General features: G+C 33.8%; 1 protein-coding gene and 1 non-coding gene across 2 annotated transcripts; one reads left to right on the top strand and one right to left on the bottom strand.

Annotated features, from left to right (window-relative positions):
* Positions 1 to 5,159: 5,159 nt before the first annotated feature.
* Positions 5,160 to 6,120, bottom strand: LOC133174371 (uncharacterized). Its single transcript, XM_061309487.1, has one exon. It carries the CDS (start codon positions 6,067 to 6,069, stop codon positions 5,596 to 5,598), a length of 474 nt encoding a protein of 157 aa, XP_061165471.1. The 5' UTR covers positions 6,070 to 6,120; the 3' UTR covers positions 5,160 to 5,595.
* Positions 6,121 to 10,061: 3,941 nt separating this feature from the next.
* On the top strand, positions 10,062 to 10,188 carry LOC133174402 (U8 small nucleolar RNA). The gene has a single exon (XR_009719134.1). It is a non-coding gene; the product is annotated as a U8 small nucleolar RNA (small nucleolar RNA).
* The last annotated feature ends 3,843 nt before the right edge of the window (positions 10,189 to 14,031 follow it).

Here is a 14,031-nt window from a genome sequence, read left to right as displayed (position 1 = left end):
AACAGGGTGAAATCCTATCTGGGCACACAAAGTCGACATATGATAGTTATATCATACTTTCTGACAGCAAGGCATATTTATAAAAGGTACATTATAAGAAAGAGTACAACATTATACCTAGATTATTTAAATAAGGTATCTAGACAGGATTCAATTCTGTTACTTTTAAATTTTTCAAGTAAGAACAAAGAGTAGTCGAGAGAGAGAGAGAGAGAGAGAGAGAGAGAGAGAGAGAGAGATGAATTTGGGACAGTAAAATTATCGGTGTATTGACAGTGTTTACCTTCATCAAGGTCACTCAGTGGGACGACACGTGTATCTAGATCACTTTAGTGTATAGTGAACATTTCAAGTGATTAGCAAAAGCACTACACATACAGATGATCCATACTTGTAGGTAAATATTCCATTGTGTAAAAAGGGCAGATGAAATGGTATATCTATTCTTAAGAAGGTGAATATGAATGGTGGTAGAAATACATATCCGATCAATTTATTAAAATGGCTTTTCAAAGTACATAATAAATACATGATAGATGAAATTTATCTAGCAGATATAGATGACAATAGGTCAGAGCTTGACACTGTGAATTAGATGCAGCTATACCTGAACATGTAAACCCCTCAGCATATAAGTTGACGTTTTTACTACATGTACAACCAAAAACCTCAGATATAGGGAGAACATCATACTTCACTAATTTATTCCAGTTTTAGCCGTGCCTAGCGTCAGCCAAAACTGCAGGCATAATTTTTTATTTTATATCGCCGGCTTTGTTTTCTCAAAACGCCGTGAAATATTATATCCATTAAAAATGAATAAAAATGATATGCATTCTTTCTTTGGAATTCGGCTACAAACCTTGTAATTTTTTTCATGTTATACTTAATAGAATCTGAGCATGCTAGCATGTGAAATCTAAAACTAACCGCCTTTAAAAAAATCAGTATTACAACAAAAATTTTTGTCAGTGTATTCTTTCATGGGCTTTGTTTCACTACTTACATCTATGTTTTAAAATGTTCAGAGGGAAAACGACGTTCAGGCCACTAACATACATTTTTTTTCTGTAATCATTTATATCTTCTATAACAGAAGAATATAATAAAAGCAACTTGTAGTTCAACATACGTCACGGGAGTCAAAATTGTACAAATCATTGTTGAAAACAGAAATTTTCATTTAAGTTTTTATCAATTTTATAGTTATCGGTCATTATAGATGATTATTCCTCCTAAAAGCAACACAGAGTTATAAATTAATATATCTAAATTCCTTGAATTAAGCGGAATTAAGCAGCGATTACAGGAGGCTATACGTCTAGAACTTCTGTAAGACGAAGTAATATATTTTCTTTATTTATGGTAAGTTTTGGTCACTGACCTTACCGATCATTCAGTAGGCGCCTGTATTGTTAGATCAGATTTAATGTTAAATTTAGATATATATGGTGATATTAATAATTATATGAACGCAGTTTTTCTGCATTGTAACTGTGAGTAAGTGGAATCCCAATAGCTAAAAAAATTAAAGGTTTTATTTCGCTGCATGCACAGCTTCCATGACATTGGTTGTCTTATTCCTTTACCCCCCCCCCCCCCATTTTCCCCCCAAGATAAAAAAAATGAATAGGCACATTTCTGACTCTCGGTGAAAAAAAATGTGTAAAGTATTAATCTCCGAGACATTAATGTGCTTGTGCTATGCAGAAGCCAGGTTGATAGATAAGATACAAGTGTACTAAGTAAATAAAGCCCATGTTTACCAATAAACATCGGATAAACGGTATATATATATCCGACACGTGACTTTTGTCCTTTTCAACCAGTTACTTGTAACTTGATGGTGATACAGGACAGATCATGACCATTGCGTAAGTTTTCATCGGCGCCAGTTCGTTTTAAAATGCCGAGAAAAGATTTAATTAATGTGACACATATATTTCTTTTAAAAGTGATGACATTGAGTTTAATTCTCAAATCTTGGATGACACTACATGACATAGTGTCTGTGTAGCATTCATTGGGGTTAATAAAACGTATCATATAAAAAAAAGAGAAAGGGGAAATAACATTGCATTGTGATTGGATGCAGTGTTTTGTGTAAGGTCAACAGTTACACGCCGAATGCAGGTAAATCTGTGGCAAACCCCCCAGACGGACCGTCGCGACTGACGGCTTGTTTCACGTTAAACAAACGTATTGTTATCTTTCTCGCGTGTTTTCCTCCTTGTTTTGGTTATAAACTGGTTGTTTAAGTGAAAAAGAAAAACCTTGCAAAACAGCACCAATGAGAACAGCACCAGTTAAGGAAACTGTATTTGTTTTCAAACTGGATTAGTTTTTAGAAGGAAAAAAATATTGAGAGAGAGAGAGAGAGAGATTAACAAATAGAGAAAATTTTAAGTCGTTTATATTTATTATGCGAATAAATTTCATCCCTATAGGGAATGAGTCTCTAATATTGCATGTAACATAATGTACATGTACTGTGGCTGGCATCTTAAGATTTAATTGTCCATCAAAAAGATTGACCAAAACATAATATCTTACATGTACTACTGCTACATGTTCATTTATCATAATCACCAATGTTTTATCCTGAATTCCTGGCAGAACCCCGAGCTATAGAACCATCAGGTCGAAACTTTCAGGAAGAATATATTCATCTTTTGATAATTTCGTTTTCGTGTATATTTTGGTGCAGATTATTTTGTTGTAAAAATGATGACGCATTTATAAATAAGTGTAGATCTTTCCCTTTACAGATAAAACATTTTTGATGGTTTAATCACGATTCGACAAGCTAAACAGGAAAAGTTGTACAGGACACAGTTCCCGATACATCTGCACCTAAAGCCCGACGAAGCAGATATCGAAAACAACTTATCATATAAAACAACCTCCCTCTAACAACAACATTGTATTAATGTGTTAAAGAGTTCAGGGGACCCGGTAAAGCAACGTGTTCTTGATAAGGAAACTTTAATACTTCTAGTACATGTAATGTAGAATGGAACCTTTATGATAACAAATACACTTCACGGAAAGAGACCTCTTCCTGCTAGTAACAGCGACATATCCGAGAAGAGTATTGTTATGTCCTGTTTACTTTTAAAAGTATGAAGAATATATTCTCCTCAACTGAAATTCACATTCTGACCGAATTCCACAGATTAAATTTTTATAAATTATAAAGTTATTTTTTAGTAAAATATTGAACGACATATTGCAGAATATATGCCAATTTATAGATATGGTATTTATCATTTCAACCACGTACTTAAAAAACTTGAAAGTTTGCATTGTACAGACAGACTTGGCTGCTATATAGATATAAATATAATTTTACTCCATATCAGATTTGAACAGATTCCTCTGTGTATTGAGGGGATCAGACGCAGATTTCGTTGGCGCGTTTCTCTGGGATTTTCATCTGTTATGAGTCACGTCAAGGTTACGACGTCTGCTTCAGAAATTGTACGGAGGTAAAAACTCGGCCAGCTTTGATCTAAAAACCCAGTTTTAATGAAGCATATACAGTATTTATGAGTAATGTTCATAAGCTTGAAGTTTCTGGAGGAAACAGATTACCTATTTGACATTTTTCTTGTAATAATTACTCTAGCCTTGTTAACGAAGTGCAAAAACAAGGATCACATCTGGATTGACTTTCACTGTGAAGTTGAGGAGATTCTAGATCTCCCAAGAAGTCACAGAAAAAGCTGTTAGTTTTGAGCAAATTAAGCTTCCATGTTTTCATTTTGAAGCTTTATGATAAAAGCATATTCATATCAAGGAGGGTTAGTGTTATTACATTATTACATTCATACATGTATCAATATAGAAATCAAGGAGGGTTAGTGTTATTACATTATTACATTCATACATGTATCAATATAGAAATCAAGGAGGGTTAGTGTTATTACATTATTACATTCATACATGTATCAATATACAAATCAAGTTAGTGTTTTTCACATTTTTATATCAATATACGAATCAAGGAGGGTTAGTATTATTACATTTATATGGAAATATAAATGGTACCTTAACGTAATTTTCTTTTTAAATAAATATAAAATATCTTTCACTCAAGGAGGGTACGTGTTATTACATTATTACATTTATATCAATACAGTAATAAGGAGAGTAAGTGTATTATCTACATATGGATATATTGGATATATAAATGGTACCTTGACGTAATTTTCTTTACATATACCGAAACCATGTACCATACATGATACATGTACATGGGGTACAATAACGTGTAATCATATAATACAGTTGATCAAGTAGAGCAGTGACTATATAGAAACAATAAATTTGTGTAATAACGGTACATAATTGTCATGATGCCCTTAAATTTTCCTTGCATATTTAAAAAAAACCAAAACACTTTAAAATTAATATCCTTTTCGATGTCTAATTAATGTTTGAACCATAAATAAGTTAACAATGGTACATTATAAGGATTCTTTGAACATCAGTTAAATCGAATTTCACAGGCCATTAAGTTGAATTCAGATGAGCTTACTAGTATCTAGGAATACCTTATCTGCAGAGAGGCACAATATTCTCCGTATAAGGAGACATTAGTCATGCAATCGTGTAATGTAAAGTAGTTCCTGTTTTGACATCTCAAATTGTGAACGCTGCTGTTTCGTGTGTTGCAGTTCAAGGACACATAAACTCGGTCCGCTTGGTACTCCATGTACACATTAGACATAAGTAATCTTATTCGTACTTTGCTGACATTTGATTTTTTAGAGTTGACTTATCGATTTTTTGTTCATTATCTTGGGGGTTGACGTTCCCTACGCATTCTTTGTGTGGAATGAATCGACGGAATTTAAAAATCGACCCATTACTAAATGATGATTCCATAAATAGATTCCAATCTCATGTGGGCTGTTCATTAATACAGATAAATACACCAGATCAATCACATATCGGATAATACCATATCTTACGGTAATTAGCGTAACCTTGTCCACTCTCCCAGGGAGAGTGGATGATACAGATCTATATAACATCTAAAGGGTATGACTAAAGTCACTGGAGTACGTAGGTGTTCTTCAACACCTTTCAGAGATATATATGTCGTATAGAATAATCAGTATAATTGATAATCAAATGAGAGAAAATAGGAAACATTATTTTTCCAAGTTTAATGAACAAATATTGCACACATTACATAAACATTAAAAACTGTATTGCACAAATCACACAACATAACAATAAAAAATTAAATTAGAGTCATATCACAGCTTTAGCTTTTGTCTTTGGAATTTGTTACATTCCAGACCCAATGGACCGGATAAAACTGGAATCCTGCACGTACTGGCAACATGCATCTAGTTGACATAGATCTTACGCGCCTCGACGAAGGTTACGGTATTACAGGATCACAATATATACCTCCATATAATTCATGTAAACAAGTCAGGGTGTGAATGTCTGAAGACAACTTGCTGTCATTCAATGACAGCTTCACACTACAGTCTGTAAACATGTTGATAAACAGAATCTGCAGAAGGCAAGTAAATAAACGTCTCACTGACCGAGTTCACTCAAAGAGGTCACACGAGGTCAGCTTTCCTCTTCTTCTGCGAGAGTGGGCATCAGAGGCATACGGGGGATCACGGGGGACAGGCTCGGGGAGGGGTGACCGGATGTAGGGGAACCCTGGGAAACACTCGGACGTAACACCTCTGTCCAATCCTCGGCCTCTGTCGCGTTTCGCGCCTGAAATGTGTATCCGGTCCCCTCCACGTTATCTGGGACCATAAGGAATTCACATTCCCTCGTCTCTGTTCTTATCACCGTGGAATTCTTCAAGTTCACAAAGATGCCTTTGTTCGTGAATTTGCAGTCTCTATTGACGATTGCGTAATGTTCAAAGCAGCTCTGATACACCCTAACGTGTACCGGCACCCTCACTGATCTACCCTGATGTGACTGAATCAACAATAAATTCCCCGATTTCACTTCTAGTCCATCGTCTTTCCTTTTGATAGGAATGCCATTACATACACAAGACTGCATTCCTACGACCATTTTCATAATGTCACTGTATCATATAACTTCAACAATCCCACCATACAATTATTATTTCTGTAGTATTTAAATCGAGCGAGGCTTATATAGCAGACCTCTGACTCACTTTGACCTTATGACACATCTGAGCAGATCGTCTAGACCAATCAGAAGGAAGCAGGGACGGCTTAATCCGTTTGACTGACATTATTCACAGCCATATGTTGTTGTTGTTTACAAGTGCATGTGTTTACTATGTTTCCATGTCGGTGAAGCGATTTAACGCATATCACCTGAGATTTATGCAGGTAGTAATTCTATTGTCAGATTATTTACTAGCGGACAGATCCTAATGTTTGTTACTGTGGGGAGTTGCAAACTCTTTGACCCCACGCGTGTAATCATTGTCCTGAGAGTTTTCTCGTGGCTTAGTACTCAGTGACACCAAAATTGTGTGTTGAAAAGGAAGAAATAAAAATGTTGAACACGAGAAAAATGCATACTATGGTGTTCTACGTAAGAAGGTTACAGACAGGAACAAATTTAAAATACATGTAACAATATCAGGGCACTTGTACTATAAAGGTACTAAATGCTTTCTTTCCTCTCTCCTTCACTCTGGTATGACTGGGGGGGGGGTGATGATGTCCCATTTCATTGTTATATCAACTTTTAGATTTGTAACTGAAAATAGCTTTCTTTAAAATGTTCGGCTTTCAGCTAAAATATAAAGATTATTAAAACCTTTCAAAGGCCATATTTTTTCTTGTCTGAAATGTCACAGAACTGCCATTGACAGTTCTAAATCTTTTAATAAGGAATTTATAATTTAATTAAGTCAATGATCATTCACTTTCGATGCCTTTAATTTTTTTAATAAATCAGGAGGAGGCAAGTTATAAATATAAACTGGAGAAATAAAAGTCCAAACAAAAATACCCTTGTTCTGTCATTCTCCGTGTCCTCGTGTAGAAATCACGATTTCGATTTTTCCCCTCATGGTATATGGTTAGAGTTCTAGTTATCAGCATGTCTTTCATAAAATGCTGTTTCTCCTGATTAATTAAAATGTATTTTTTTGTACGTATTAATTCTGTTATAGCACCCCCTTCCCCCTCTCCCTCTCTCTCTGAGGAAATATACATGAAGGAATTAAATATTGCTTTTCCCTTTTGCATACTTTTGGCCAATTGCACAAAAGATAATCTAAAATATTAAATAACAACCTTAAATTTTGCAATCACTTTTTTTTAAATTCCTTATATGAAGTTTGTATTTCCTTATTTTACAAGTAACGAAAAAAAAAAAAACCCAGAGGGAAATAAAACAATAATTAAAAAAAAAGACTTCTTGTGTCGACCCACAGTTAACACAGGATCTGATTATATTCATAACTAACGTCCGTTTTGCACTGGTCTGGCAGTGGTGTCCATCTTTATCTGTTTTCTATTTGCCTGTTCATGACTTGCACTTATTTCCCCCTCTCTCTCTCTCCTGGAGTAAATAATATCATTGCCCTGTCTTTGCCCTTTAGTTCCTGCTGGATCTATACTCTGTGTATATAGACTACATCTCAGTTCTGCTTCTTTAACGTCAGTAGTGGAATTTATAACAATCACTTTTAGCATAATTTTCTGTTCTAAATTAGATGAAATATTATCTCCTAAGTTTATTCAGGTGTTACAAATATGCAAAGATAAGCACTTAAATCTATAGCCCTGTTATGATTTCTGCTCTGAAGACACCATATTAAAAAACTATTAAGTATACTGTAAATGACATAGATATACAAAGTTTAAATTGAATTTCTTTGAGATGGGACATCATTAGGAAACTCAGGAGAGAATGTCCAGCTTCTGGATAAAGTCACAGTGCCCCCACCCCTACCCCCCTTCCCTCCTCATCTGCTGCGCTCTAGTGGGAACCTTAAACATTACCCGGGTAAAGGCACTACAGTATATGCTTTGATGAACCCTTATACCAGAGATTCCCTATTGCCTGTAATAAATTAATTTTGGACTTATAGGATTGACTGGAAAATAATGTCGGTCACATATAGAATGCAACACGTGCGTCTTGTGCATTCACTGCTTTCTGGATCCGCCCGGTGTCTGTTTCCTGAAGTGCAGTCGAGCGATGCGAGATTTGTTGATTCTCAATTTCTGAGCCAATTTTTCTTCTTTTTGATGGTTAACCAATCTCTAAGCTGCAGAAACAGAAACTATTTATCCTATGACAAACTTTTGGATTTCATGTTTTTTATTGCCAGGAAAAGTTGCTCAGTGCGAGTGTATTAAAAAAAAACAACAACTGTAAACACGGAAAATTAAGCTGATTAGGAAATAGACCTGTCCCTTACATCTGTTTTTTTTTTCTGTAGGACTTTTATAAACAGATTCCTTGTAATAATCCTTTTATTTGTTTCAATCATCCCTGCTTCCTTTTTTCATAATAATATTAATTATAAGTATATGGTCATGAATATTATAGAAAGTACTTAAGGAACACTAAATATACTTAGTATTCGACAGCTTTGCATGTTTTTTTTTCTTTTTTTTTTGTTTGTTTTTGTTTTGTTTTTTGGTGTATATGCGTCACTTATGCCAACTAATTTTTATCTGGCATTATATAGGTTATATTACAATGTACTGTTGGTACATCATATGTAATTTACACATGATGTACTCTATTAAAAAAGATTCGCGACATTTACTGGCTCTAAGAATCAGTTTGTCTATTTGTTGTATAAATGAACTACGTCAACAATGGACCCTGGCAAAATTGAATTTTAATTATCAAAGATTTCGAAAATATAAGCACGGGCACAGATTCACGTGCATCTATGTTCAACACCGAGTGCACTAAATATTTTGTTTTCCATATGTTTTTTCTTTTATACCTGGACATTTTTAAACTGTTCTTCCCAGCCGTTTGATTCGTTCCTGCGACTATTAAATAAGATAAAAACATCGGATCATCCCCCTGTTATCTCTATTACCGAATGTTGGCATGTAGAGCTGAGAGAACAGAACGCCCTGCCATAACGGAGATTGTCTGGAGATATAATTTTACGATCCAAGGGCGAAGGTTGTCTCGATATTCCCACAAAAATGGGTCAAAACTCGCAACAAACGCATCACAACTTTACTATGGCGCACTTGAGAAGAGGTTAAAAAAATAATTTAAAAAAAAATGTAGTAAATAGTACCGTCCATCCCCTGTAGTAGATCACTAACGATGCCACCCCCCCCCCCCCACCCCACCCCACCCCGACATTGGAATATACAACAATGTTATTGTTAATGTATTTTGGCAGAAAAAATATAATTGAATTATATCTTGTTTTCACATAAGCTCGCGGCAAATACATTTATTCTGATTGAATTGTGTAAAGATGATGGGTTTTTTTTTTTTAAATTCTAAAATTGTTTACTTTTGCTTTATACAACACGTTACATTCTATATTCAGTTAGTTTATTTACCAATTAAGGGCCCTCATGGGGCAAAAAGAAAGTACATTGTAAATTAACATTTATATATAGTCATATACATGTAATACAATATACAATCATATATACATATATATGTAGTTACATGTTTTTCCACTAATTGTTTTTATTCAATTATGAAAAAAATCCACCCCCCTTTTTTGTAAAAGATCTCAAAATATAAAGATAACATTGCCTATAAACAGTTGACTATCATGATATATACTTAACAAAATTATTCAATTGTATTACAGTATGTATATTTTTAGGAAGAGTATGTGTTATCTTCTCTTTAAATAAGAAAATGTTGAGATAATTTTATTTTTATTTGATAGATTATGCTTTCTTTGTTTAAAATCTCATACAACAGTATTGTTTGTAAAAATTGAAAACATAAAATAAAACAGTTTGTTTTAAGTGTTTTTGTTCATTTCTGTAAATAGCAATACATATAGTACATAAATCTTGAACAGTTTAACAAAATCCAGATACTCATTGTATAAAGTGGAAGAGTTACCTCTCTTACTTTAGTCATCACGTAGGCGTGATTACTAACTTGAGTTCTACGGAACTTGAGGACATGATGACAAGGGGTAGATGATCACTGATTAGTTCCCCGGGGGTGAGGTTTTAACGACGCCCTACCCTCATGTCTGACAAACTCTTTTTAACGAATTCAAAAATAACAGCTAAAAGACAAGAAGATTTGTAGCATAAATCTCGAAAGATGTACTGCGTCAGAGAATTTGAATTTTAAAGACAATTTACCCTGAATAAAAAATCAGAATTTTTTTCCAGACGTAGTGTGATATTATAGAACGAAACCTTTAGAGTTTCAGCAGCAATAATTGAATGTTATGAATACCTGCAGATCTGTTGATCGATGGTCCGTAAAAAGAAAATTGGAAAATACAGTTCTATTGTCTCAACCCTTTAATGATAAAATATATTGAAGTATGGTAGGATGAAAATCGTATGAATGAAACAAGAAACGTTCTGTAAGCTGTTTTTGACAGCTGTTTTCGTCAGAATGTATGTCAGTATCGGTCTACATACATATTAACCTGTCATAACACGAGAACCTTGAAAATGGAGATCTTCACCATCATTCTCAGTCGTCAAACACGTCACTAACGGAGTTCTGTAAGCAGGTGACGGCCATACAGGTGTGAAATATTGGGACGGTGTGAAATGATGGCGTGTTCATCAACAATAAACATCAACAATTATCAACAAAACACAACCGATAAATTGTGATAATTCTATTGAAAAAAATATAAAGACTATCCTTTTTCTGTAAATTTAATGTAGTCTCGGTTTTGTTCCCCGTTTTTTTTTTTTCAAAGAAGGAAAAAAAAAATGAGGACATTTTATTTCAATTTCGATCAAAAAAAAAATAAATAAATAAATAAAGCGGGACGGGAATCTCCTCCATCGATATTCAACACACAAGGACCATCCTAATTCACGTACAAAATTAATGTAAATTTCCATCGCATGTGCTGGACTTGATGATTAAATTATTTTTTTTATTTTACAAAATCTTAATTATAATAACAGTGTATATTGATTTTGTCCCCTTTCGTATTGATAAGTGAAGAATTTTGTTTTTGTTTTGCAATGCGAAATATTTCATGCCATATTGGCACCCCTAAACATTGTGAAGACTTGAACGGTCAAGTAGCTATGTGCACTTTAATCCATTAATCCCGGTTCAATATCTGTTAGTACATGTATTAACTGAGATATAATCGTTGTTTTTGTTGATACGTAAACGTAATGTCTTTTATGTGATCAGATTTTATATCAAATAATTAAAACACAACCGTGAATCTCAGTAATTTAAACCTTAATGTCGTAGATTCACAGTCTAATATACTAATTATACCTATTTATTCATAGAGAATAATCATATCAATGAGTGTGATTTGGAGAAAGGTAATGTATATTATACTACGTAATATGAGGTGTTTTCTTGATGATGGAAAAATCAGAGAAGTAGGCTACTACGTACAATTCTGTGTCATCCCTAAGTGTTTTTGTGTGCACAACAAAGCTATTTTTGTTAAGGAAGAAACATTCATATATTTTTTTTGTTTAGATCAAACATGTACAAGGAAATATTTCCTTGGTAGCTGTATCGTCATATGTTAGCAGTATTTACGTATACTGCTTGTTAAATTTAAAAAAAAATGAATTAGTTAAAAAAAAAAAAATCTATATTTCGATGTTATCCATCCTTTAAAAAAAACTCCGGGAATATGAACATCGCAATTGTTCTAGGGGTTGATGTGTAAATTTGAGGTTAATGAATACCTTCGGTGTAAAATTAAAAACTCTGCCAAATATTTTTCCTTTTATAGTATACATTGCAAGTTAAACACAGTATTTAATACCATGAATAACACTTCAGATGATTAATAACACTTGTAAGAGTCCATCGATGGCAGAAATAGGCATGAAACATGATAAGCATGTGTGTCCTTGGGTGTACCAAATACCCTCTCAATGTAAATCAAAACGGAATGCTTCCGGTCACCACCATATTTAAACAGTAAATTTACATACTCGACGTGATTCCCACTCCCACGGATTTGACAATTTCATTCATAAAATTCAGACGGCGACCTGTGAATATTTAAATGTCTGCCTCGATGCCTTACCTGATCATTTAAATAAAGGAACAAACCTTCCCATGACGTCACAGTATCACGAAATTTTTGTTGTTTTTGACATGATAAGCTTTTAGAAGGTCAAAAATTCAAAATAAACCAAATTGCATTTGCGTGATTTTTGAAATAGAAAAAAATATCTAAATTGCCTTTCCTCCACGTCGACAGATGGAAACGAATGCAGTATAATCATTCAGATAGGCAATATTTGTCATTGTTATTCAAAAATGCACCGAATGCTTAGCTTGTAGCGAAATAAATGCAAAAGAGTATTTAAGTATGTGTGACCTGATGAGCTTATTCCTTCACCCTCATAATAGAGTATTGCTATAATCTTTAAATAAAAATATGAAAACGAAAAAATATAGGCGGACGGTAGAGGTTAGGTGATCTGGTAGTTCATTTATGTAGAAGAAGAAGAGACTCGGGCCTAGGAATGATCCCTGGGGCACTCCAGATCAGACTCTTCCCCTTCAACCACCACTGTCTGGCTTCTGTTTGAAAGGAAAACTTCTATCCAACGATGTGAGTTTCCTCTGAATCCATAGTAATGTAGCTTATGAAGAAGTAAGCTAAGGGACACTTTATCAAAGGCTTTAGAAAAATCTAGGATAAGCAGATCAGTTTGCTTTCCATTTTTTAGATGTTTAGTTAAGTCATCCACACATTCTAGCAACTGTGTTTCGCATGAACTTTTACTTCTGAATCCATGCTGGAGTGGATACAAGATGTTATTCTTTTCTGCACGTATTCATGTATTTAGTTCAAGCTTTTTACATTTTAAAACTTTTGCTTTCGTTGAATTATATTTGATTTTAATTAAATGACCATGACATATCAGGATTTTCGAAGTCGGTTGATTATCCCCTTTAGAAATTGATAATGACATCTCACTAATTATCAGATCTTCAAGATAGACAATTAATCAGACAAAACTAGTGTACTTTACGTCATATTAATCTAAATCTTTGTTTTGGATAAATCTCATTTTCGCAGGAAAACAGAGACATCCTTGATGTGAAGAAGCATTATTAACAGCTGGAGATGAGTTGTAATTTCTATACAATCATTGAAGGTAATGACCAGGTAAGGAATAATCTAATACACTAACCCTATTTACTATACAGTTATATAATTCCAGTATTATCCTTTACATAATTCCACCACCTCTACTGACCCTCTAACATTCTCTTTCCAAAAAAAATCTTCAGCTAAATAGTTATATGAGGGAAAATAATTATATAACTAGCATTTTTTTGTTTTTATTGTGTAAAAACATGCATAGAAATAATAAATATTGTAGAGGTATTAATGTACCAATATTAGCCGTTTGTAAATGTAGCTTTTGTTAATTTAAGTACATGTAAATAGACTTTAGAAATGCATAACAATTCATCCATTCAAGGGCCCCGATGATACGAATTTATAGTATAACGAAAAATTTGTTTCCATAATTCAAATTCATAAGAGAAAGAAAATGTGTTTGAAAAAAAGAACTGATGTTGTATAGAGTAAAAGATGAGTGTTTTATTCCTGCACTTACAATGCACCATCAAAAGTTACCTGGTACTTTACAGAAATCTGTAGAGATTAGAAATCAGTCTGTACCTGTTGGAGTTGGTGCTCATCTGATAACGTCAATTGAGGATCTTTAATGTGTGCATGTACTTTACCTGAAGTCGGTCATAGATATGAATGGCACGTTACTCTTAAATTTGGGGTGTGTTTACACACAAAGACCATGTTCTTAAAACCTAACCCTCATCGATCACTGTTCGTTATCTTCACCCTTTTCATGTAAAGAGTATTGGATTTTTTAAATAGATCAC

The sequence above is a fragment of the Saccostrea echinata genome, unplaced genomic scaffold (assembly GCF_033153115.1).
Source record: "Saccostrea echinata isolate AGI-Se365-2 ecotype Australia unplaced genomic scaffold, CSIRO_AGI_Sech_v1 ptg000057l, whole genome shotgun sequence".
Lineage (NCBI taxonomy): Eukaryota > Metazoa > Mollusca > Bivalvia > Ostreida > Ostreidae > Saccostrea > Saccostrea echinata.
Note: the sequence above shows the minus strand (reverse complement) of the source record. Positions and strands in the feature narration are given on the sequence as shown.

Bases quoted from the DNA above. Each gene is read 5' to 3' on its own strand.
- LOC133174371 (XM_061309487.1), bottom strand. From the start codon at position 6,069: ATGAAAATGGTCGTAGGAATGCAGTCTTGTGTATGTAATGGCATTCCT.